Below are 27057 nucleotides of genomic sequence, written 5' to 3' on the forward strand. Positions count from 1 at the left end.
TTCAGTCTGATGCTCTGAGACATTCTTGTCTTGTATAGAAGTAAAACAAAGAGAATGCCTGAGAAGATAGGGTCAGAAGGGTAAATATGAGATTCAGTTGAAAAAGGAGTACATTTTAAAATCCCAGTATTTGCTGTACGACTGCAGACAGAAAAATACACAAACATTTCATTTTTAAAATACATCTAAAACATTCCTGAATTTGTTTTCTCTATATAAACGTCTTTCATGTTTTTAAATATCTAGTGGTGGGGCAGATAGTATGTATAAGTGCTTCTTGAGGGTGATTCAATGTTCCAAATTCAGCCCAGCTAAACTCCCTACAGGAATGTACTGTCAGGCATGTGAAAACTTCTTTCCTTTCATCCTATGCTTGTTTCTTAGTGTGACCAGATCTTAATGTGGTCCAGTTTTCATTGCATGAAGACTCAGTTCTGCTATTTTGTCTTTTTTAGTAAAGTGTTCCCATTTTAATTCTTTTAAAGATTACTGAGTTTTGTCAGATGGTCCTGACAAAAACACAAGAGGATAGTTTGTCTTGCTAAAGTGGTGTGTGTTGTTGTGCGTCACTCACAGATCACAGAGTTCTCTGTAGTTATTTCTGCAATGAGGTGATTATATATAATTTTCCAAAGGCATTTCCAAAGTGGAAGATTAATGCTAGTGCTTCACATGCATGCATCACGTCTGTAGAGCACCTCACAAACATTAGTTAGGTAAACATCACTCTTACGGTGGAAAATTGCCATCCAGAGGGACCTTGACAGGCTGGAGAGGTGGGCCTGTGAGAACCTCATGAAGTTCAACAAGGCCAAGTGCAAGGTCCTGCACGTGGGTCGAGGCAATCCCATGCACAAGTACAGGCTGGGCGGAGAATGGATTGAGAGCAGCCCTGAGGAAAAGGACTTGGGAGTGCTGGTGGATGAGAAGCTCAACATGAGCCGGCAATGTGCGCTGGCAGTCCAGAAAGCCAACCATATCCTGGGCTGCATCCAAAGCAGCGTGGCCAGCACAAGAAGGACATGGAGCTGCTGGAGTCAGTCCAGAGGAGGGCCACGAAGATGATCTGAGGTTTGAAGCACCAATCCTATGAAGACAGGCTGAGAGAGTTGGGGCTGTTCAGCCTGGAGAAGAGAAGGCTCCGGGGTGATCTTATAGCAGCCTTCCAGTACTTAAAGGGGGCCTACAGGACAGCTGGAGAGGGACTTTTTACAAGCGCATGTAGTGATAGGACAAGGGGCAATGGCTATAAACAGAAAGAGGGGAGATTTAGGTTGGATATAAGAAAGACATTTTTCACTATGAGAGTGGTGAGGCACTGGAACAAGTTGCCCAGAGCTGTGGCTGCCCCATCTGTGGAAGTGTTCAAGGCCAGGTTGGATGAGGCTTTGAGCAACCTGGTGTAGTGGAGGATTTCCCTTCCCATGGCAGGGGGTTGGAACTAGATGATCTTTGAGGTCCCTTCCAACCCTAACCATTCTATGATTCTATAAATCATTCATAAAATACTGTTGGCTTTGCAGGTTAGAATGCCCTTGAAAATAGCATTAGTTGAAATATATAATGATGTTGATTACTCAGTTACCATGAAATTGTCTTAAAATGTCACTCTGTACTAAACCATTTGTTTTGCATCCATATTCAAGCATATCTGTCTGAAATGAATATTAGGATTAAATATAGTAATAGTATAGTGAAAATGCATCTGATTATATACTGCAAATTTGTGTAGAAGGAAAAAAAAAATGATATATGAACTCTGTAAAGGAGACAATGTTTCCAGCCAAGGAATTAAAATAACTTACAGCGCATCATTTAAAAGTTAGGAGAACAAAACTTGACACAAAAATCTAAGTACGGCGATGATTTATATGTGATTACTCCATTTGTAAAAACGCGAAGAAGGGGAAGCAAAGTGGCAAGACAGAATCATAGATTGGTTTGGGTTGGAAGGGACCTCAAAGATCATCTAGTTCCAACCCCCCCTGCCATGGGCAGAGACACCTTCCCCTAGATCAGGTTGCTCAAAGCCTCATCCAACCTGGTGTTGAACACTTCCAAGGATGGGGCATCCACAACTTCTCTGGGCAACCTGTTCCAGTACTTCACCACCCTCAATGTAAAGAATTTCTTCTTTATATCCAATCTAAATCTCCCCTCTTTCACTTTATAGCCATTGCCCCTTGTCCTATCACTACATGAGCTTGTAAAAAGTCCCTCTCCAGCTTTCCTGTAGGCCCCCTTTATTGGGGCTGGAAGTACTGGAAGGCTGCTATAAGATCACCCTGGAGCCTTCTCTTCTCCAGGCTGAACAGCCCCAACTCTCTCAGCCTGTCTTCGTAGGAGAGGTGCTCCAGCCCTCGGATCATCTTCGTGGCCCTCCTCTGGACTGGCTCCAGCCATGTCCTTCTTGTGCTGGCCACGCTTCTTTGGATGCAGCCCAGGATACGACTGGCTTTCTGGGCTGCCAGCACACATTGCCGGCTCATGTTGAGCTTCTCATCAACCAGCACTCCCAAGTCCTTTTCCTCAGGGCTGCTGTCAATCCATTGTCCACCCAGGCTATACTTGTGCATGGGATTGCCCCATGCAATGTCTAGTAATGTGCTGGAGCAGAGCTGTATTGTGAGCTTCAGGAGCAGAATGGATTATGAGGAGCAGTAGAAGTTCTCTGGGGAGAGTTTCTCAGCAATTTTGTGAAACTGTCGAGAGAAGTAGACTCTTTGCATTACTTCATAAACTTATTACTTAACTGGTATTTTAATATTTCATAGTATTGTGATTTTTCTTTCTTAGCATCATGAAAGTTGTAAATGGTATCATCTGTGCCGTGCACAAGTTGGAAAAGACATTGCTCATTAAAAAGCACGTGTGAGATGTTGTGATGAGAAGAGCACTACACTACAAGGTCCAAGCAAACGATTTATTTGCACTGCGCTTACAGGTTTAACTGTAAGGTCCAAGATAACAATTTACTTGAACTGCACTTGCAGATTCCATACGCCACTATGACAGGTTCTTATAGATACAATGGAGGAATGCACTATCGTGATTTAAACCCCAAATATACGCTATTGCAATATACTATCACAGCACAGAAGAGAGTCACGAATGTGCTATTGCAGCACAGCAGAGTCACAGAATGCACTATTCAGCACACAAGAGAGAGAGAACACACAAGCGTACAGACTGAAAGCGTGCTAAAAAAAAATCACTTACCCCCTCAGGTAAGGGCTCTCAGTCCCAAGGAAGTTACCTTGGCTGGTGTCCTGATCAAGGGGGAAAGAATCTCCTCACAGGCTAGCCATGTAGTTGGAGAAGCAACTCCTGATTTCCAACCCAAACCATAGGGCTTTTATCCCCTGATGTAGGTGACTGTGTAGGTACCATGCCTGAGGAGGGTCTTTAAGGGTGTGACAGGGAGTTTCCCCTTATCGATTGCGCCTGAATACCTTATCTCAGGCAACTGGACAATGGTTGAATTGAGACTCAGGGCATATTCTTTGTTGAGGGATTTTAAGGCTCAAATCAAGTTTCTGTTCTTTGAATAATGCAACACTGCTTTGTTTAGTTTAGGACTCATCAGACAACTCAGGGCTGAGCTATCTACACAGCTCCCTGGGGGTCAACTCTGCCTCAGTGCAACACAAAGCTGGGTTGCTTCTACAACCCCCCCTGTGTCACCTGTGTGCTGGGCATTGAGTCACCTGTGTGCTGGGCATTGCCGAGAAACTTGATTTGGATCTATGAGCCGGATGATCCATACAGATGTTTCATAGCACTCAAGTTAGAAATGACTATGTACCAAGAAACATATCGTGTTCATTAAAGTCACGGCACCATTTATGAATTTCTGGAGTTTGGGGTTAAACCAGTAAATAAAGCTGAGAATCTTCCCCAGGAATTTCTTTCTGATAATTGATTATGATTCTGAAGGACACCTACTTTAACCGATGTAGAAGGACACCTATAACATTGAAGAAGTCATGGCCAGGTCTTTTCTGCATAAAAGAAAAAAATCAAGATAGTTTTCATACCTTCTCCTACTCATCTAACAGCAAAGAAAACTGATTTTGTGAAGTTCTGTGAGATTGTAGATGAAAGGAGCAAATAAAGGGATGAAAGAGAAACAAGTGATGCATATCGAAGCTAGTCATTGCCAATAGAAATGCCTCTGAAAACAGATGTTTCTTGGGTTGCTTTTGTAGAAGAAATTGTTGAAGAGAAATAGATTTAGTATGCCTCATATCCAGCACATTCCTATTGAGAAATAAAACCAAAATAGAATTGTGCTATCCTGAGGGAACAGATATGTATCATTTGCATATTAATTATCACTGCGTTGATCTAAATTGAGTTCTTCAGGAGGCTTCCATTTATGTTGGAAAATGTGGTGGAAACTTCATTCCTCTTACACTTGCATCAGAAGAGAATCCCTGGTTGCCCTTGCCACTGGCTTGTCAAGGTACTCATGGAAGACAAAAGCTATCACAAGTATCTGGTGGACCTGTGAAGGTTTTTTATGCATTGCTGGTGTTGATCACTTTGAAATCCTGTGGGACAAAGTTTGTTGTGGGGCAGGATTTAGTGGTAGCAGTTCTCAAACGTACATAATTATAGTTCAGAAGAGAATTTACTTTTGGCCCTTAGAAATGGAATACAACTACGGTATTGTCTTGATGGACCTTAAACCAACATGTAATGGACTGACTGCCATTTGTGATGGTTGGATTAAGAAAATAATAAAGGAGAAAGGAAACTGGCTACATGAAGGGGCAGTCCCTGTCCATGGTTAGCAGTAGTCCTGACACTTCCTGGAGGAAAGCAGAAAATCCTGATGCAGAGAAAAGGACTGTGGCATCACGGATAATATTTTTCAATCTGAAAGTTTATTTCAGAGTACAGTTGGCCATTCCTTCTAGCCTTCAGGTCTTAATTTTATTTGACAAACTGTCAGGATTTCTATGGGTTGGTTGCAGAATTTTCATGCCTGAGGGAAAGCTTAAGGCTATTGTAGAAGCAGAAACCTTGGCTTCTACGCTGGCCTCGCCTGGAGAAATTAGAGGAGTTTCAGTGATATGTCTAGCTTTGTGGAGCACTTGATGGTTTGTGTAATACGTAGCTTTAACAAAAGCATTTGCATCGCATTGACAGGTTGCAAGAAAATTGCAGTGGAAGATGGTAAATAGGTTGCTTCCCTAATCCAGTTTAAAGAAGAGACTCACAAATACTGATTGAAACATTTAAGGGAGTAGTGACGTATAACAAGTAAAGCACAAATTTGTGGCATGATTTTTTTAAAGGCAGTAAGTGACTTTCAGTTTCTCCCTGCTGTTTACTCTGCGTGAATCTCTTTAACAGAATGTTTTTACCATTCCAGTTAAAACAAACTACGTGGCAATTTTGCGTTTAAGTTGTGCCCACGAAATAAATACTGTTAAACTTTTTAAGGTTGATGAGGAAGTTGTTTAAAGGTAGTGTGAGTAGAAAACACCAGAGTGTGGTGATGGGATCTGTCAATACAGATGCTTACTTAAGTTGAAAATGATGGATGTGCTTTTAGTTTTTTGTTGAAACAAAGAGGAGAGAAAATAAAAACGTGTTAAATACGGGTTTTTACATTTTAATCAAAGCCAGGAACTAGGAAATGAATGTTTACCAAAATTCTCTCAAATAAAACTTAAGAATAATGATTTTTCTTGTTAGTGTTGTTGTCCAGCCTTTTTTTTCTGTTTATTAAATAAATTGGTATGGATGATACTAACCATTCATAGCTGATATAGTTATTATATGTCCATGATAGCGTGAATGCTGAAAAATTCAATGGATTTCTATGTGGAAGAGTTGCCATTATTTTAGAAAAGTTAAGCATACTCAATGTGCAGCATACAGTTTTGTATTCAAGACTGGTTTCCAATTGTGTTATACTATACAATTCCTTAGCTTTGCTATAAAATTTTGACATGAAGAAATCATGAAATCGGGGTTGCCTGTAAAGTCCTAATCCTTCCTATTATCTAAAGAGTGTATTTCTTTCTATATATGCAAATATATACATTTGTATAATGGCATACCTGTTATTTATGCCTACATACTCTTCTGATTGCCAAAGATTTGCAAAAAGCATTTATATTAAAAATTTAAAGAAAGAGCTCCTGCTGTTATAAATAGACCACTAGGGCAGTGAAATCAACAGCACTAATTCTTCTCTCTTATAATTTTCCAGACCAGGGCCTTAGAAATACCTCTGTACAATAAGGATCGAGAACATAGTCCTTGCTTGATTTTGAACTCCTACAGTTTAGAGTCTCTTCATCTGTCCCTAATACAGCTAACATAGGTAGGATTTTGGTTTTCTAATAGAGTGTTTCACATGTATTGAAATATCTTTCATTGAGTGGGATTGATACATAACACAACTCTGAGAACAAATAAAAATAAAACAACATCGTGACCAGCGACTATTAAACTAATATAATGAATGCTTATAATAAATTTGGTTTAATACACTCTGGTCAGATCTGTCGTTATCTCAGCCCTTCGAGCCCCACCCTGGGCTCCAAAAAGGACTGTTGTGATTGAAATAGGTAAGATGAAATCATGTTGCGTTGATTTCAGTTAGTCTTTCTGCAGTTCAGTATCTGTCTGGACCAAGTGCGAAGTAGTAATTTTAGTCCAGTTTCTTCAAAAGTCTATAGTATTTGACTTTTTTTATTTAAATTATCCATTCAAAGAGCTATCAACACAAACTGCTGTGTGTGTTCTAGGGTCATAGTATATTGCTTTGGATTTCATCCCATACTTTGTGGGTTTTTTTTGTCAGCAGAACTAAATGAGGTCAGCCATAAATAGTCCAGTTTGTACACGAATGTGTTGAAGTAACATGAAGCTTTTTAAAATGTAGAACATTTAATATCCAGTACCATAAAGTATTTAGTTAATTCCAGAATGTCTACAGAATAAAACATACGTACATGATTGTGAAGGGCTGTAGCCTTGAAATTTAGTTGCATTGTTTTTGTATATTCACAACGTAAGTGAAAGTATATAACAAATAGTTACAAAGCTTTTAGAACTTCTGAATATATATGTGTTGAGAAAAAGAAAAATTCATCCCTTAATATGCAGAAGCAAATCTCTGTTGGGCATGCGTGACTGTTAGGTGAATTAGCAATTATGCATAGGCAAACTTCTAGGGTACAAGCTGGATAGTTACTTGAGTTGAAATTCAGTGTAGTCAACAGAGGACCAAAAGAGGCAGGATAAGTTTCATCCCTAAGGTAACAACTAAATATTGAATTGAATTTTAGAAGAAAATCAAACAAACTTCCTGGGCTTCACATTAGTTGTGGTTATTCTTTTTTTCTGTCTTTAATATGGTAGAAGCTTGAATAGCGGCCAGAACTTCCAAAGTCTACTGTTCTATGTTTACAAAGAGTTACTGTGCCAACACTTTGGATGTAAAAAGTTTGCTTATTTTGATAGTGCTTGATTGTCACCATTCTGCAGCTGCTACATCACGCATTGCATAATTAAGACATAACTAAGCCCTGCTATGATGTTGATTACAGCATGTCAAGCATTTCAGGCTGCTCCTCTATACTTAACTGGAGCAGATATTTTCTAAAAGTATGAATCTCCAGCGACACCACTGAATTTCAGAAGATCCTATTTTATACCATTTTAAACTGTAGTATTATACAGGAAAATATTTTCTTTAAATTGATTTTTGTTTTCTTGAATGGAGAAATGAAATTGTTTTGGATCCTTTTCAGTATAATTTCTGAAAGGTTTCATTTTTAGTGTACAATTTCATAGGCAGTTGAACAATAATGTAGACTACCAACTTTCTTATTTCTGACACTATAATACAAGTTTAACAAAATACAAAAAGACTTGACGTTGAAGTAGGCAGCTATTTTTGTCCTGATGTGCAACTACTGCATCTTATATTTAGCTTTTTGTTTTATTATAAATTCTGCAGGGACTTCTGTGTGATAGGTATAAAACAGCTTGTAAAAAATAGCATGATTCTGCATAATTTTTTTTCTATGATAGGATTAAAAATAAAATGACCTCTTTCTTGCAGTCTTTCTATGTTTCTTTGTTGATATCTATTTACAAGAAAATTGTGCTGGTCAGAAGTGAGATTCTCGTTTACCTGAGGGCATGAGAGATTTTCTGGAAGGAAATGGAGCTGTATGAAATAAAATTGATAGTGTTTTTATATGGCATTTAGCACAGTGAACTCCTGCCACAATGATATTATAGATGTCCAAATATTAATCATCACCGTGTCTTACCTTATTATTGCATTCATTATCACTCTGGTATTTTCTTTCCTTGAGAATCATTGCTTTCTCTTAGTTTCATCCCTTTCCATCTCCATTTCTTTCACTGCAGCTAATTCAGGTCTTCCAGAAAAGCATTATTATGGCAAGAACCTGAATCAGTCAGTGCGTTGTTGTTTTCAGCTACTCATACTGATGCAGCTTGGTAACTGTTTGACACTCAGTACATTGAACTGAGAGTGACAAGCCTGGCAGTAATAAAAGTGGTGTCTGTTCAGATCGAAAAATGAAACATATTTCTCTTTACCAACAATGAGAAAATGTGAGCAGAAAGTCATTTAAACTGCGATAGAACTGCGTGATACAGTGCTTTTGACAGGCTCTCTGGGTGCATCATCTTGCTGCCTCTGCAACTCCTCCTCAGATGCTTTCTCCTCTCTGCTTCTTTTGATTGCATATTACCTAGGGAGGAGATTAAACCATGTCTTTTTATCACATTCCTGTAAATTTCCCTCTGAAAATTTAAACTGACTTGTCAAAGACATTTTAAAAAAGTAATTTATTAACCTTTTCCAAGAGGAAAGTTAGAATAAAATTGTTTTATTTTACTTTATTTAATAAACAAGATTGTAAGGAAAGATGGAATTTATTTACTTCCTTTTTACATCAGAGAGAGAGACAAAGGATTGTACATGGAATAATGCATCTCTCAAGTAATTAAGAGTCTTAAGCTCTGTTTGCCAAAATGTCTTTGACAGTGAGTTTTGCTCCATTCCTTAATTGTATGTTGCTTCATATATTTTTAAATTATAGGCAGAGACTGTACTTTATACAGAAAACTTTATTCACAGTGCTAGTTTGTACCTTGCAGTAATGCATTGCGTTTTAATTTTAGTTTCTTACAGCAGCCAACAAAAATGCTGTTGCCCACCTGTACCTTGAGCGTATCTCCCTTTTGGAAATTCAGCTGCTATGATAGAAGCCTAGTGCAGCTTTTATATCCTATTTAAATATTAAGGCACTGATGATTTAGTGTGCAAAAATAGGTATGTTTTATCTATGTTTCGTGTTGAAAAGTTTTAGTTTTGTTTGCAGTGTGACAACTGAGAATAAGATGCCAAATCACTTGGAATAAGTAGCTAATGTGGTTTTCTGTTGAGATTCCTGCTTGGGACCCCAGCTCTTTTTATTAAAAGTCTGCCTGTGACATAGCTTTTGAGTAATTGTGTGCCCCATTAGTCCTTTTATTAAAGCTTGGACCATTAGGTCACAGCTTGTGGACAAATTTGATGGGACCGCAGAGTTTCTGCAGAGCTATGATAATCACTTCTTCAACTGTCTACTAACTTTTTGAGGAGTTGAAGAAGAACCTTCTATCATCCCTTCTGAAACGCTGTGTGGATGAAAGCTACTCTTCATCTTGGTGATGAAGAATAGGAAAATCTCTTACGAAGGATATCGGCGTATTGTCCTTTGGAGAAAATTGCTGAACTCCTCACTTGGGCCAGGAAAAAAGCATAAACATGGCCCTGTAGTAACAGAAGTTGTAGTGTGATCTGTTTGCCTGGTCTTGCCTATGTAATACAGGGGGGGTGTCTCAAGCTCTGGAGTCCCCAACACAAGAAGGACATGGAGCTGCTGGAGCAGATCCAGAGGAGGGCCACAAAGATGATCGGAGGGCTGGAGCACCTCTCCTACGAAGACAGGCTGAGAGAGTTGAGGCTGTTCAGCCTGGAGAAGAGGAGGCTCTGGGGTGATCTTATAGCAGCCTTCCAGTACCTAAAGGGGGCCTACAGGAAAGCTGGAGAGGGACTTTTTCGAAGGGCATGTAGTGATAGGACAAGGGACAATGGCTATAAAGTGAAAGAGGGGAGATTTAGATTGGATATAAGGAAGACATTTTTTACATTGAGGGTGGTGAGGCACTGGAACAGGTTGTCCAGAGAAGTTGTAGGTGCCCCATCCTTGGAAGTGTTCAAGGCCAGGTTGGATGAGGCATTGAGCAACCTGGTGTAGTGGAGGGTTTCCCTGCCCATGGCAGGAGGGGTAGAACTAGATGATCTTTGAGGTCCCTTCCAACCCTAACCATTCTATGATTCTATTTTCTTACAAAGTTGTATCTGTATTTTCAGTGGCATATGATCAGCTTGGAGTGATGCAAGTTTTTGGTCAAGTGGTCTTCCCTGTGGCTCTGGATTAAAAGAAAGATAGGATTGCCAGTAAATCTCTTAATTAATTTTCCTCTTTGCAGACAGGGCATTTATGTAGCCAATAGAGACATGCAGGCTAATTAGGAAGTTGGAAAATCCTGAACATTGTCCTCTCCTGCTGAGGAGCTAGCTCAGTAAAGATAAACATTTTGGTTAAGGAGTAACCTTTGGAAGAAGGGGCAGGCCACTCAGGAGGACTACAAAGGTATCGTGAGGTTATGCAGGCAGAAAATTAGAGGGGCCAAAGCCCAAGTAGATCTTAGTCTGGCTACTGCCATGAAAGACAATAAAAATGTTTCTGTAAATACAGTAGAAACAAAAGGAGGGCTAAGGAGCATCTCCGTCCTTTATTGAATGCGGAGGGAAACACAGTGACAAAGGCTGAGGAAAAGGCTGAGGTGCTTCATGCCTTCTTTGCCTCAGCCTCTCATAGTAAGACCAGTTGTTCTCCAGGTACCCAGACCCCTGAGCTGGAAGACAGGGACGGGGAGCAGAATGAAGCCCCCATTATCCAAGGGGAAATGGTTAGTGACCTGCTACACCGCACAGACACACACAAGTCTATGAGGCCAGATGGGATCCACCCAAGGGTACTGAGGGTGCTGGCAGAAGTGCTCACCAAGCATTTTCTTTTACTTATGCTGGAAAATCCTCTTAGTCCATTCTGATACAGTTTGATGTTACCGTTCTCCTGTGAGTGTTTTCATAATTCCTTTTTCTCGTTTCTCTGATGACTTTTTCTTTAGAGGAAAACTAATGGCAGGAAATTCTTCCTCATCTGATGTATGAACAACAGTATCATCTCTTCTAATTGACAAAACTTGTGGCAATTTTGTGGTGTTATTAACTCAATTGTTTTCTAAGTTGATTCTAATGCTGACAATGGAAAGATCAATATTCTAACTCTATGGTTATAATCTCATCCTTAAATTAGTATTTATGAAGCTCTTGGCAAGGAATAAACTGCTTTCTAAATTTAGGTTGATATTAAAGCAGTGCTCCAACATGCAGATCAATGTTTTGGGACCGAAAACCAGCATAAGATCTTTACTATACTTACTCCACGAGGTTAATTTTGTTTAACAAAAGTACTCTAGATTTGAATATTACGTTTATAAGTACAGTAGCATCCACAGGTAATGATGAAGTTGCTGCACCAATTTTTTTTGACAGTAAAAATTCAAGTTTTTTTTGAATTTCAAAGATACCATATTCAACTTTTTTTGTGTTAGTTTACACTTTTTTCAGTAATACAAAGACCATAGACAGCAAATGTACATAATCATTTCCACAAGAATATTCCAATAAATTTTAATTAATGCAAGTATTTGTATCCAAGTATGGAGGTGATATTAGATACTCTGAAGGTTTTTTGTTGGCTTTATCATTAAGATGGCTAATTTTGGGCTTCTCAGAAGTAAAATAAATCTTAGCAATAATGCTACAATGAAATTTACCTGTTGCTATTAGGAACTGACAAGTGTTAACAGTCATGAAAAAAAGATGTATTATTTGAGAGGTTTCGAATAACAAATAGATGAATATATGATTTCTGGCATTCAAAGTAGTTTCATGTAAAATTGATCTTGCCAAATAAATTTGATTTTTTTTTTTTCCTGTGGAATTACCAGATGAAAAATAATTTATAAAGACACAGATGTAAATTTAGGTTTTCATCACACAAGATTGTGGTAATTTATTATTGTAAAGTAACCGTTTCAGATTAATTAAGTAGTGGTTATCTGATAACTCATACAGAAGCTGTCACTGAGGCCAGATACAGATTTCAGGTTATTTTTAAAGGATATCTGTGGAATCAGTATTAGATGTGACATTAGTTGGTGCTTTTGCCCATCATCTGAAAACTAGCATTAAAGCTGACAGAATGTGCAGACAATAGTAACACGCTAATAAATAATGAAGAATGCATAGCACGCAGGCGTTTTGAATAGTGTTTTATGCAGCTGTGGGAAGATGGCATTTTAAGAAGAAAGGAGGGATAATGGAGTAGTTAACTAGTTGAACCTGAGCTCAAAGTACTGTGTTGGGACTTAGAAAAGGACACAGTCCTAAATTTTTTTAGGCAGAGGAATGTCTGAGATGAATAACAATATACAACAGAAAAGATGATGGAAAGTATGCTTGGTAGAAGGTGGATTACAAAGTTCAGTATGTTATCTATATCTAAGAAATAAGACAGTGGGTAGAGCTTTAATCATCAAAAACAGACAGCAAAGGTTGCTTGTCTGGAAGTTGACATCATACAAATTCGTATTAGAATATTAGAAGGCACAAACTTCCAGTGGTAAGCGGACTTGGCCACAGAGGTAGCTCACCTATGGAGGTAGCATATTCTCCCAGTAGAGATGATATTCAGGTCTATAATGGACTTCGTAAGTTTTAGGTGATCGAGTGTAGGTGCATACGCATACAATGTTGCATGAATAATTGTGTAGTGTAATTTCATTTACGTCTGTATCTGTCAGTGTTAGTCAATGACTAACATGTAGGCTAGGACATCAGGGACTCCGCTGGGGAATTGTTTTGATCTTATACCCTGTGTTTCATATTTTCTCTGACACAAGTTTAAAAAGAGGGCAGATGATACTTATTTCCCAGACTGTCCTCTGGCCTGATGTTTGGCACTTTCCTGGGAAATGGGAGCTGGCAAGCTTGACTTCTCTGAGATGTGGGTTCGACTCGGCTCTGCAGGAATGTATTAAGCACCATCAAAATAGAGACCTTTGTTTCAGGGTCTAGAAGGGACATAAACATGGAGATAGAATCATAGAATCATAGAATGGTTTGGGTTGGAAGGGACCTCAAAGATCATCTAGATTTGAGGTTCATCATCAAAGATTTGAGGCCCTGAGCAACCTGATCTAGTTGGAGATATCCCTGTTCCTTGCAGGGGGGTTGGACTAGATGACCTTTGAAGGTCCCTTCCAGCCCTAACGATTCTATGATTCTATGATTCTATGATCTAGTTCCAACCCCCCTGCCATGGGCAGAGAAATCCTCCACTACACCAGGTCGCCCAAAGCCTCATCCAGCCTGGCCTTGAACACTGCCAGGGATGGGGCATCCACAACTTCTCTGGGCAACTGAGATGATGAAATTCAGGATCCCAAAGAGATTCATGTGAGTAGTGAGATTTTAGGTGCACAGGTTAGCTACTATGATAGCACCTGTGGATGTGTGTAGCAGAAAACTAACTCCTCCTTTGGGCCTTTGTCCCAGACGGCCAGGATTTTGCAATGAGTGATGCTATCCCTTGGTATCACCATCACAAAGGTAGTGCTAATTGAAAAAGAAGCATGGTCTGAATTGGCCTGTGTTCTTCAGAGGGATGAGTTTTTCTCATAAAACCTTTTCTCCTGCAGTATTTTTTCCCAAGATCAAGGGAGACTGTTCTCTGAAAGCTGTATCTACTACAAGCCCAAGCTGAGACAGGTAAATTGAAGCCGATGCCCGTGTTCTGTGTCTCCTTCCACATGTCCTTTTATGCTGACATGGAACTTCAGCATAACAGGGTAGTTTATATCATGCAAAAGAAAATCCTATTATCTTTAGTTGTTTAATTATGCTGCTAAGTAAAAACATAATACCTGATTTAAATTTAAGTCTGTTTAATGATTTTCATCTGAAATCTTACCTTTTTAGATGCCTTTTTTTTTTTTTGAGAATGAAAGGGAGATTGATTTTAAACATTAACTCAACAGTAACTATTGGGGAAAAATAAGTTGTTAGGTTTTTTTCCCTGTGGAAAGTTAGATAATGATTATCTAAAGAGCTGTAGGATAGCCATCAGCACCATGCTTCACGCTCATCTCAGATGAGCTATAACTGAAAGCATACTCACTTGATTTACCAGGTTTCTACATTTTTATTTGGAATACTGCCAGCAGGCACCATTTTTACTTTGGGTAACTGATACTTTCAAGGATGTTGGCAGTGGTGGATGTAATGCTTGCTAGTTAAAAAAAGGCATTATAATACAATAATATCTTGTGCTTGATATTTAGTATTGTCTTTTATCCTGTGGGAGTCCGTACTGCTTTATAAAGTATATTTACACATAATCATTTCACTGTCTGCTAAAAAGCATTACTAAAGGATTATGGTAGAGTTTCCTCTACCAAAACAAAATGCAGAGCATTTGAGGATAGCCAAAAAAGGTGTCTCATCTTGTAACACCAGCTCAGTTCCTTATTTACTGTTTATCATGTAGGCACATGGACAATTAAGAGTAATGCTCTTTGATATCGGAGTTCCAGTGTAAGTATTAAAGCTCTAACGGCTACTGCAATGGTCCTAAAGTTTATTGTTTTCATATCATTTTTATCTTTCACTGTCAAAGTGCCTTACAAAGGAACTCACTACTATTGCTGCCATCTTACAGATAAGGAAGCCGAGACATGGGGAGGGGAAGTGATTGTGCCCAAGCTACTAAATGGAGTGAAGTGTGAGTGAAACAGGTTTCTTAGGCACAGATTAAAAGCTTTATGTCTAAGGATACAGTGCCTTCCCTTTGCTTATGGAGATGCAAAATTACAGGACCTGCAACCCCAAACATTACAACAATGGGGGATTTGTAAGCTGTTTGAGAGATCGTCTTGTTCTGGTACTTCTACAGTGTCGAAACCTGCTTTTGTTGACCGTTTCTTTACACCAGCTGCACTGCTTGTCTCCTGATAGGCTGTAAAAATGTTAATTTTCCAGTCCATAGTCGATCCAGATGCTTTCTGCTTCTTTCCTGTCTTTCCTTCTCAGATAAGTGCTTGTTTGGTGCGCTGCTGTTTCTGAGCAACCCATGTCCCGTGACTACATCCTATGAAGATCCATCAAATCACTGGCTCTTGCGAGTACTGTTTTTAACAGAAAATTTCTTGACACGAAGACTGCCTGCTGTTTTATGCTGACCATTATAGGGCAGGAAACTAAACTACTTCATTTTAAGTAAAAACCTGATTTGAAATGTAACTTGAAGTTTGCTAAACTTGGAAATGATAGAAAACATGCTCATTTCAGAAAACTGTTTCCTCAGAAGTCATAATGAGAGTTTTATAGCTACACCATTTGTATTTTGACAACATGCACAGGTTTTAAAATGTTTTCTTTTTTTAGAATTGTTGAAATGGAGCTGTGTTTTAAAAACCCTGCAGAAAATCTGAGAATTCCTCTGGCGAAACTTCAGTGAATCAACAATTTAGGGATCTGTAAAAAGAAAAGACAGCTTGAATAATCTTATGAATGAAGAGTAAAAGTAATTTTTTGACAAACCTCTTTGCGTGATTTAATTAACAGTATTATGTTTAAGTAAAAAAAAAAGAATTGAAACATAATTTTGTAGGCGAAAACTATAAACTCGGTGATTGGGAGACTCAAAGTGGGATTTAAACCTGAGCTCCTTGAGGAGAGCACTGAACCTGAGTCCCCCTATTCCCGTGTATCTGCTGTAAGGACTAGGTTGTTATTTTTCCTTCTTCCATGAAGCTGAAATGATGATGGTGAGCTCTTTGAAAACTGTAGCTAAAGGGCAGTATATAGCAGTACGGGCTTATGTTAGGCAATCACGTATTTATGTTGGGTATTGATTTACTTGGCTCACAAAAAATTAAGAACGAATGTGAAGGAGAGTGATCCCTTCTCTTGGGCATGCACAGCGTACAGGGGGTGTTTCCAGGCATCTGGCAAAGACCTGTGCAGTGAGCCTGCAGCGAGCACAGCTCCTCTGGGAGAGGCCAGTGGTTCAGACACACGCTGCGCCTGAATTTCCCCGTGCTGAGCTGTAGACCCCGATGCATTTGGTTGTCGAGTTTTCCTGCGTGATGAAGCAAACTGCTCTCTCCCAACCTCACTTTGCAAGGCGAAATGCCGACAAATTAAGATTAAAAACATCTGCAGATGACTGCGTTTTTTGATGGATTTGGACTGCAGGCCATAATTCAGTACTTAATCTACCTAAGCCTGTCAACACAGGGAGCTGAACCTCCACTAGCTTCTGGACGTGATTCTCTCTGGGAAGCCAAGGCACTTGGCAGCTTGTTTTTTCTGTATCATCGATCAACACAGCAGGCTTGAAGTAACTCGTGCTTGTGACACCAGCTGTTGCAAAGCGTTGTTTTGGAAATGCATCGGTCATCCCTCTGCAGTGTGATTGTTGTCTTTTTATGGGCATTATTTTTTAGTTTACTTTTGATGTGTTGCAGTAAACTCGCAAGTTATTTATTAGCATTTCAGTAATAATATAGTACGTGCCATATGCAATAGCTACTGATCATACCAAGAACCTCTGTGTTTTCACAGCCCAAAATAAGCAGGCCAATTCAGATACTTAGAAACTACATGAGAATCCAAGCATTTACTTTTTATGAAAAACTTTTTACACTGTGTGAAATCAGAGTGTGGCTTCCCATTTGAAAGTGGTTAAAATTTCTCTGGGGAATAAAGTATTTAGTTGGTAAGATACTTAGCACTGCTATTATTTAAATAATACGATGTATAATCTGAAGCTATACATAAGCAAGAATGAAGATCTCTTTAAGCCATTTTACTTAAGAAATAAAAAAAACTCTGTGAAGTATCACTGTTAAAATATAAATTTTAATCCAGCTTTGAATCATGATTAAAAATCAATTATTTAAATTATTTTGGGCTTAAATATGTCAGCCCGCTTTCAGCACTTTGTGCTACAGGGATGTTCTTGTAAGAAATTAGTGTTGTAGTGAGTGCATTATATTTTCTAGAAATGCTTAAAGAACATCATTCAGGTCATCTTCAGTGATCATTTCATGTTTTTATCAGGTTTAGGAAGCTTTTACTTTCCCTACTAGCTGTAGGCTTTTTACAAGCCTCCAGGTAGAGGATGACCCATCAACCACTGTTCTTTCATCCCAATGAGTTTTTACCCATCTGGTTTCTCTCCATCCAGATACAAGAATATTGTGGGAGACAGCATCAAAGACCTTTCTAAAGTTGAGTTAAGTGACATCTGCTTTTCTCCCCTCATCCATAAATCCAGTCATTGTATCAGAGAAGTCAATCAGGATGGTCAGGCATGATTTACCCTAAATGAATACATTTTCTGTTACCAGTCATCTTTTTTCCTTCATGTGCCCAGAAGTGTGCTCCAAGATTACTTTCTCCATGATTTTTCCAGGGACCAAAGTGAAGCTGACTTGCCTATATTTCCCTGGATTATTCTTTTGGCCTCTCTTGATGACATATACTTTGCACCAGAAAGGTCACCAATGACCTTTCAAAGACAATATAGAGTGGTGTTAGGAGGACATTGGCCAGTTCTCTTCAACATTCTTGGATGCAACCTGTCGCGTCCTGTATACCTTTATGGTTTGAGTTCTCTCAAGTAATCCCTGATTCAGTCCTCATCCACTGATGGTAGTTCTTCTTGTTGAGCCCTTTCACTGATCCACAGGGTCTGGGGGACCGACTGAGGCAAAAGCAACACTGAGTACCCCAGTACTGTGTACTGTTACTAAATCCCACACTGCATTCAGCAACAGGCTCACACTCTCCTTCTTCAGCCTTTTATTAGCAATATGGTTGTAAAAGCTCTTTTTTTACTGCCCTTGGCATCCTTTGAACATCTCAGCTTCAGTTGAGATTCAGCTGAGACCATCGTGAGACCATCCAGACATGTCCACAAGATGTTTCTAAATTTCTCCTTTGTAGCTTGTCCCTGCTTCCATCTACTCCATGCTGTCTTTTTAGAGTCATGAGTTCCCTCCTTAGGCAAGCTGGTCTCCTGATAAGTCTTCTTGTTTGGAAATGTGCAAGTTAATGCGTTCCTGCTAATGGAAGCAGTAGCACATACAACACCCCCAAGCACAGGTTAGAGACTCTTAGCTCAGAAGTTTTATTAGTTATCCAGAATAGAATCTTCTTGTTCTCTAATTTATTTAATGATTGGAGGAAGAAAGGAGAGCTAGCTTAATCTATTGTGTAATAATTTTTTCAGTTCTTAGATGTTAATTAGAGAAGGTAATTTATCTGGGACACTGTTACGATTTATGGCAACCTAATGGATTCTATCCTGACAAAAGGATTCCACAGTAATATATAAATCAGCTGTTCCTTTAATCTTCTTTAATAAAGAAATGTAAAATTTGATTATGAACTAGGGCAAGAAGGCTGACAGATAAAGATAAGTAATTTTAACTATTCCTAAAAGTGTCTTTGGCAATGTTTCTCCTTCATATGTATATATGCTCCTTCATATGCTCCTTTATGGAGCAAAGTATAGTAGCTTCAGATTAAAGCTAAATATGTTCAGTTCAATCTTAATTACATTATTTTTTGCTCACCACGTACTAATAAAAAGGTACATAATGAAATTTTTATTTCCAAGAGTCAAGGCAAGACAAACTGTTTTTCATATTAAATGATTTTACCTTATTGCCTGCGTCTTGCTTTTGGCATGAGACAGCAAAGTCACCGTGGGTCACCGCCGCCTTTCCTGTAGCATAGCTTGTTATATATAGCGCATCGAAGAGAAAGATGGGGGAGTATGGAGTGATGATGGTGAGTGGAGGGAAATACGACTTTCCAGCAGCATTGGAAGCAGCATGGCTGGATCTTCAAGGCTTAGCCTCTGCTCTCCACTCTTTTCTTCGCCTCTGCTCCCTGTAGCAAAAACAGTCTTGTCCTCGGATGAGCAAACATTAATTTTTGCTTGCACTGTTGGGAGCCCTTCAGCTGTCTCAGAGTCACAATTTATTTTAAGAGACTGAGACAAAGGGGACAGAAGTTTAATTACAGGCTCATTTCTGGTGGGTCCATAGAATCGGATGTCTGAAGGAGGGTGACTGGCAGTGGGAGCAGTTCAATACTGTAATGGTATAGGATCATCCATTTAGAGCTCAATATTAATGAGTTTTGCTGCATGCTTTACATTCATTTGTCGAATCTAGCTACATATAGCAGTTGTTTCCATTATTTCACTGAAGTATATCTGAAAAAATTTGTATGATAAAGTATTGGTAGCAAAGCTCGAATAAATTTACTTCGGAGACAAATGAATAAACACAACATTTCAAATGTAAGAGTCTAAGCAGCTGTTCATGAGACTGCAGATTGTAGTTAATTAAGTGATGAAATACATGTGCACATAATCCAGTGTGCTCTGCTCCAGGCACCTGCGCTTGCTGGTTTTATGAAGATCTCTTAGTGTTGCAGCTCTGGGCAACCTGCAGCATGAAGAGTTTCTGTAGTGTCTTGCTGCCTGGTTTGACTTGTATGTTGCCATCCAAGAGGGATGCTTAGTAAAAGACATTAGTTGTAAAGATCTGATGAGGGGCAGACAGAACAGGGCGAGGAGGCCAAGCAGTTTATTAACTACCCCTTTGACATTTGACTAGGAGTGAGCAGGTCTCTCTGAGTGGTCCTGAGGAGGTGCGTAGGGGCAAGAATTGTGTTACAGCTGCGTCACTACTACTCCATCTTCCTGTCCCTGTAAATCTATACCTGCTCACACAGCCTCCTCCTGCATGGGATTGTTGTGATGCTGAATTCTGCTTAAAATGGGTGCAGATCATATCATCATGGAATGGTTTAGATGAAGGCCACTAAATTTATCAGGCATCATTTACCCTTAATGAAGTCGTGTTGGCTGTCACCAGTCACCTCCACATTTTCCATGTGCCTTAGCATTGTTTCCAGGAGAATCTGCTCCATGATATTGCAGGCACAGAGGTGAGACTGACTGTCCTGTAGTTCCACAGGTCATCCATTTTTCCCTTCGTAAAACTGGCGATATGTTTCCCCTTTTCCAGTCAGTGGGAACTTCACCAGACTGCCACGACTTCTCAAATGTGATGGATAATGATTTAACAACTTCATCCGCCAGTTCCCTCAGGACTCGCAGATGCATCTCATGAGGTCCCATGGACTTGTGCACCTTCAGGTTCCTTAGATGGTATCAAACCTGATCTTCTGCTACAGTGGGTGGTTCTTCATTCTCCCAGTCCCTGCCTTTGCCTTCTGCAACATGAGCACTGCAGCAGATGCTGTGATCTGAAGTCTGAATGAATTATACTGCCTGAATTTTGGGGTTGTATAAAGCACAGACAAGTAGGGGGAGAGATTTTACTATGGAGCTTGGAGGGAATGCTCTCCTGGAAAGAGGCCTTCGTAACAGTGGTGTGTTCCAATCTCAGCTTGGATGTAGGTATTTTAGATAATCTGGTAAGAAAACTGTGGACTCGATGCCTCTGTTAAGTCGTTGTTTGGTCTGATGTCATTCTTTATGCTTTTTTCTGCATAAGGAATAATAATTTAAAAAAATAGAACCTTTTGTAAACAGCTTTGAAATCTCTGATGCAAAGTGCTGTAGAAAATGAATTTACTTTGAGATGCTGATGGAGAGGGCTCTGGGAAAGGGACGGATCTGCCCATTCCCTGAACAGGTTGTTAGGACTCTGCTATTTGTCAGGGCAGTGTCCCTGATTACCTCTCCTTGTGAAGGGCAAGGTTATTTAAACCATCTTCTCCTGTATGAGTCTAGTCTTTCCTACAAACGTAGGACAAAGCAGTCATGCACAGTGAGTTGTAGTGTGAGGACAAATGATGTGAAGTACCTTCTGTCTCTGCATACTGTATGTTGCAGGAAGATAATGATAAAAGAGGTCGTCATTCCAAAAGGAGTAAAGCCAAACCATATGATGTGTGTGGTTGTCCTGTGTGCAAGCTGTAGCTCTTTTTCTCTCCGGCGTGAAAGTAGAATTTGTCACCTTGTGACAAATAACTGCAATTTATCTTCTGCCTTGTTCCTTTTTCTGTTTGGTTTTGGCTTTGAGATTGAGCTGGTATCTAAAAGCATGCTTTTTAAGAAATTGAGTTAAGAAAATTATTTTTGGTGAAGATTGAATCTAAGTAATTTTTAAAGAAACTATCTTCTGTATGTGGCTTATAGTCGTTTGATGTCTCAAAGAACAACTAAAGCAAACACAACCTCAAACGCTATGTTAATTAGCATTTGTAACCAGAAAAGATTATTTTATGTAGTATCGAGATCTTTAACTAAAATCCTTTTTTAAAACTGCATCCATCAATATGTAGATTTCTTTCTACCTGTGTGCAAAGGTCTGTAAATTACTTGCAAATGCTCTTAAGTGATTATTTGCATTAGTTTATCTTCAGATTAGTATCAAGTTTCTGCTTGGTCTCTTATTTCTCTGTATGTACGTATCAAAACATAGTTTAGTTTCCGCTTGTGGAACTCTCAGAGAAAGTATTATTTTGTGTTATTTATTTAAATGAACCTCTTTTTATTGAAATGCCAAATTTTGTTAGATTTTGTAATTTATTTTTAAAATGTGAATTGTTTTAATTGTGATGCAGTATGTTACTGTTTTATAAAACAGAGATAAATGATTTATTGTGGTTCTTTGCTTAAGAAGCCTGCAACGTCCAGCTGCAGTACAAGGTGTAGCATGCACTGTTTTGCCTGCCTGCAAGCCAAAGTGGAAGATAAGAGTCATGTACAGAGCTTGGGAATATATTTACACAGAAAACACAACATGAATCCCCTGGTCCACTTGAGAAGACATAGATATCCTGACTTTCTACTTGTCCAGCCTGCATATAGAGACTCCACGCAGCCAGACCTGCTAAGCTTTCTGGTGTAGTTCATAGCAGAGAAATGGTCTTCTTTTCTCTTAGGAGGTAAAGGAAAAAACTTGGGCAATGTGGAGGAGAGTGTTGCAGAGTGAATTGGAAAAAAATATGAAGGTGCTGCATTAGGGAAGGGGATCCAGGAACCAATGCTCCAGTCTTCTGATTTTGTCCTGGAAAAGTGGTACAAATAGAGAGTAAGTTTTGGAGTGTGCTGCACTTCCTGCAGAAGAGGTGCTCTTCAGCACCATTGCTGCCTTTGAAGAAACCTGGTGGTATATTTCTTGAGACAATTATTTTGCTCTTTAACTGTGTGAAGTTCCCACTCCCTAGTAATGTCCAACATTTCTCCTGCTTAAGAAGCCCTCAGTCTTTTTCACCATGTATATTTATAAAATCTGCTGTTAGGACAATTTGCTTGGGCTACACTACTGATCTAGTAATGTATGTATTACTTTTCCTCAGATGCACATGTATAAATAGTGCTGACCTGTTTTTTGTCAGAATTATGTTGGGATATTTAGATAAAATCTAAAATCTGGTACTATCTGGAAAGTAATTTCTTCTAATGATTTTAGTAAAAAATATTAAACAGCTTTTGGGCTAAAGAAAAATTTATAATAAATTATCAGTATTATTAGACATTTAAATTTCAAAATTCCTGTCTATCTTCCTTTAAGATGCTTAGAAATAAAGTAAGTCCTACTAGAAACATGGGAAAAAGACTTTTTAAGTGAGCTGTATCATTAAAATTTCCTGATGAAGTCGTAGGATGTTTTGCTTTTGATCTGTGTATGGACAGGACCAAAATTATAATTCAATCTTTACTTAGATCCATAGATCCTAGTTACAGCAATGCCCATCTTGCTCAAGGATTTGCATATGCATTGCTTTTTGATAGAAATAAGGTAGCTTAATATTTGGTTACTAGAGGAAGTATTGGAATATGGTAATCACATATTTGACTTAGTTAGAATGCACTTGGGTTGGGTAGTAGTAAAGAGATGGCAAAACTTTTTTTTTCCCAGTGGTGTCACTGAAATCAACCTCAGCAAGCAAGTCTGGCTAGTGATGTGCTGATTCTGTAACAAGGAGAGAAAGTTGTAAAAGAAGCAGCGCTATAATATAAACAGAGTAAAATTAAGCGTGTCTTTCCACTGGGATGATATGTTCCTTAAGAAAATAGAAACATTCTACTATAGTATTCCTCCCCCAGAAAAGCCCCACTGACACAAGTGGATGACTCCATGGCTGAGACAGGCTGGAGAAAACATTATTACTACTTTTTGAGATTAGACTATAGAGTTTAAGGTAGAATTAATATGTCACAATCTCTTGTTATCTCTGTGGGATGCCTCATTCATATGGCTTTTGCTCTTTCATTCAAGCCTGAAGACAATTTAACTGTTGGCCAATAAACATGTCTCATATTGATACTGTAGGACTTCTTTCTTCAGTTGAGATTCCCAGAGCTTCCAAACCAGAAAGTTTCGTGACTGTTCATAGAGGTTCAGAATGTCTTCTTGACTCTGTACTTTAAAACCTACGCGTGGCGGGGAAAATCAGACTTTCTGCCTGTAGGAATGTCCCTTGTTTACTTCTCCTGGAAACTGGGCCCCTTTCTTAACTCTCAAGGGCAGTCTTTGGTAGATAATAAACATGAGTTGTATTTCTCTTGAATTGTTAGAGGATAAATAAGACACTAATTAAAACCTTGAAAAACATTTCCAAACTTCCTCCCACAGCAATATTCAGATTCACACAAATTCATATGAGCTAGACAGGTTTCTGACAAGATCCAAATCAACACACAGCATTTTGCTTTTCTGCAACCTAAACCAGTCATAAACTGTAGTTTTATTTTTTTCCAATTAAAAAAGCATGAAACATATTCTCATTACTTGTAATAAAGGAGAACGTTTCAAACAAAAGTATGAACTATAAATTAATGAGTACCTTCTAAATTCTGGACACATGTAGAATTGAAAGACATCTATTACAGAAGTTGAAAATCTATATATAATGAATACACCCACTTACATCTATTAAATTGGCAAGATAATAAATGTGGAGCCCTCTCTTTTGCTTCAGAAGAACACATTCAACATACTCATTAGCTGAGAGTTTTACCAGTCATTGCAAATATACTTTAGCTGCATTTTTCAATTGGTCATGAACTGTGCATCGCTGTGCAAGTATTGAGCACACGTGCCAGTCACTCTGGTCTGAGCACTCATCCTGTGTTTTTGGGGGCACTCACAGTCCCTAATTTTATGGCTCGAGGGGAGTTATGGCTGCAAAAGCTATAGAGGTGGCCGGTACTTTGTGACTTTTATTAACTTTGGCTCAATTCCTTTCTCATTTCATTTGGCTTTGTCCTAGGTAATGTGTAAACACGTGATGTTTCCAGTCTTAATATGTCATATTCATGCAGTGGAAGAAACTGGCGTTGAGTAGGTCCATCGTAACAGTGGGATAAAAAACTTAGCTCATCTGGTTTTGAGTGTAGGTTATTTGTAAGGTTTCCTGAAGGACACCTTTGTCTCTGCCCAAGCTTCCTTTGGCCATGTGGTGCTTCTTTTATCTCTGTAGAATCAGAAAGTGTTCATAAACTCTAGTCATGACGAGCAAGACCAAGTTAATTATTTTTCTTGGCAGATCTGTGCATGATATGCTTTCAAATAGGATGGGCTGAAGAATTCTTTATGCATCTGTGGGCTCATACCTTCTTAACTCCTGTTTACGTGAGAGTTCTGTATATGTATATGTAGTTAGGGGTTTTATTAAAACGTGTAGCAAATGATTACCTGGTAACAGCAGGAACACTTGCAGGTGTTCTGCAAGTGACTTTTTGAGTGTATTTGCGAATGCAATTTTCCCCAAGTTAGATATTCTCAATGGAAAGCATCAGCCCTAACATAATTTGAGTATCGTTGCCTTTCAGAAGGAAAAGTTGTCAAAATTCAAGACAGCTGGTGGCATTCAGCTCACAGCAAAGATGCTCTGCAAATAGAAAGCTCATCTTGGGAAATTATAAAGCTGATATGTACCTTCTGGTTTTCATCCTCATGTATTAAGTGAGGATTTCCTTCCTGCTTGTTCCATTTGTTTATATAAAACATATACAACATAAACATTGTTTACGTAATATATGGTTGGTGGAGGAATTGCTCTAAAGCCAAACATGCTTTTATGGATTAAGAGTTAAGAAGGGAGCTGTGGAAGAACCAATAAGTATTATGTGGTACTTTTGATTTGCTGGTGGCTTTTACACCAGTTTTCTCCATTGCCTTTCTTCCTGATTGCTTCCTTGTCTTGATGAGAAGTGACAGAAAACAATGAGCAGGCAGATGCTGTAGATGTTTATGTTAATGTCTGACAGGTAGAATGTGTTCGGGGAAGGGAAAAAAGACAGTATTTCTATCACATATAGGGCATCATATACTAGGCTAACTTAGTCTGGGCCAAAGGGGTTAAAACCAGAAGTGGCCCTGGCCCAATATGATGGATTCTGTTTCTTTGAATGGTATATTTTCTGGAGGTGAGACCAGCCATGCCGTGCTAAAAGGCTGAGTAGGCCTTGTGTTCAGGCTTGTCTCTCGGCAGAGCTAAGTTCTCATTGAGTTAACTGGGCAACTATTACGGAGGCGTTTGGCAAATTGAATGCAATTGTATAGAGCAAGATTGTTCAGGAGGCAAGTTTGTAGGTAAAAGTGACTGAAACGACTGTGAGACTGCCAAGTGGCCAGCGGGTTTGGTTCATTTTGAATAATTTATGTCACTTTTAGATTATTAGTAATATATAGTAGTTAATAATAATACATTTTTTGCTGGCTGTCTGCTGGGCAGCATGCAACAGCCCCTTCCCCTGCTCTTCCTCAACTATTCTTTCATGTTAAAAACCCGAGAACAACCAAAAACGTAAAACATCTCTGTACAATTTCATATTTCTCATTTCTCTATGATTTGCAGGCCAAATTTATTTACCCTGTAAGTACAAGAAAATTTTAACTTGAAGCTCTACCAACTCGTGCAGAAATTCATAACTGAAACTGAGTATCTCGCATGAGCATGAAGATGTATCTTACAAATGCATATATTAACCTTTATAGGGCACGCCACTTGTAGCTGGAAAAATAGTGAAGGACAGAAATTTTTAGAAAGCCTGAACCACTAGATTATGTGTTTGTCTTGTTTATTTTTGATGAGGACGTTGAATCTGAAGCCACTGTTACTCTTCTTGTGTTTAGGTGCCGTAGCCGTTTTGATCCCTCGCCTAGACCTGGTGATTTCTTTCGTCGGAGCCGTCAGCAGCAGCACTCTGGCACTGATTCTGCCACCTCTGGTTGAAATCCTCACTTTCTACAAGGAAAACTTGAGTTTATGGACGATATTTAAAGACGTTTTTATAGCTGTCATTGGAGTTGTTGGATTTTTAACAGGGACGTATGTGACTGTTGAAGAAATCATTTATCCTGCATCCACAGTTCTAGCTAATGCAACAGAGAGCATCTCTGTGGATTTAAATGCTACAAACTTGGTGGTTGGTTTAAAGTAATAACCAGGCACTGTGAACTATTTTGTTCCTTAACAAGAAATACTAGATGGATGGCAGACCTACGTGTGGAACAAACTCCATTTCCAAATGAATTTTTGAAAAGTAGCATGCAGCCCTTTCTCACTCTGTTGTTTGTTCCTTCCGTGGTTCCTTCCCATCTGCCACCTGAATTTACCTCTTTGCTCTCAACCTCTGCTCATCTAGTGAAAAACTGAATTAATGTTAGGCTTTAAAATATATACATGAATATAGGAAGGAAATGTGATTTTAGGTTATTTGCAAGAAAAGAATTTTTATAAGGAAGTCAAGATGCCTTCCTCCTCAGAAAAGGTAGAAGTCAATCCATTCATCATATCTAGGCAGC

General features: G+C 39.0%; 1 protein-coding gene across 1 annotated transcript in view; it reads left to right on the forward strand.

Annotated features, from left to right (window-relative positions):
- SLC36A4 (solute carrier family 36 member 4) overlaps nucleotides 1-26693 on the forward strand; it is a 113166-nt gene extending 86473 nt beyond the window's left edge. The window contains exon 11 of the mRNA XM_086614205.1: nucleotides 26386-26693. Within this exon, the coding sequence (XP_086470331.1) occupies nucleotides 26386-26693 (308 nt within the window). The remainder of the gene's footprint in view (nucleotides 1-26385) is intronic.
- Nucleotides 26694-27057: the final 364 nt, after the last annotated feature.

This window comes from Tauraco erythrolophus, chromosome 1, assembly GCF_009769465.1.
Source record: "Tauraco erythrolophus isolate bTauEry1 chromosome 1, bTauEry1.pri, whole genome shotgun sequence".
In the NCBI taxonomy this organism is placed as follows: domain Eukaryota; kingdom Metazoa; phylum Chordata; class Aves; order Musophagiformes; family Musophagidae; genus Tauraco; species Tauraco erythrolophus.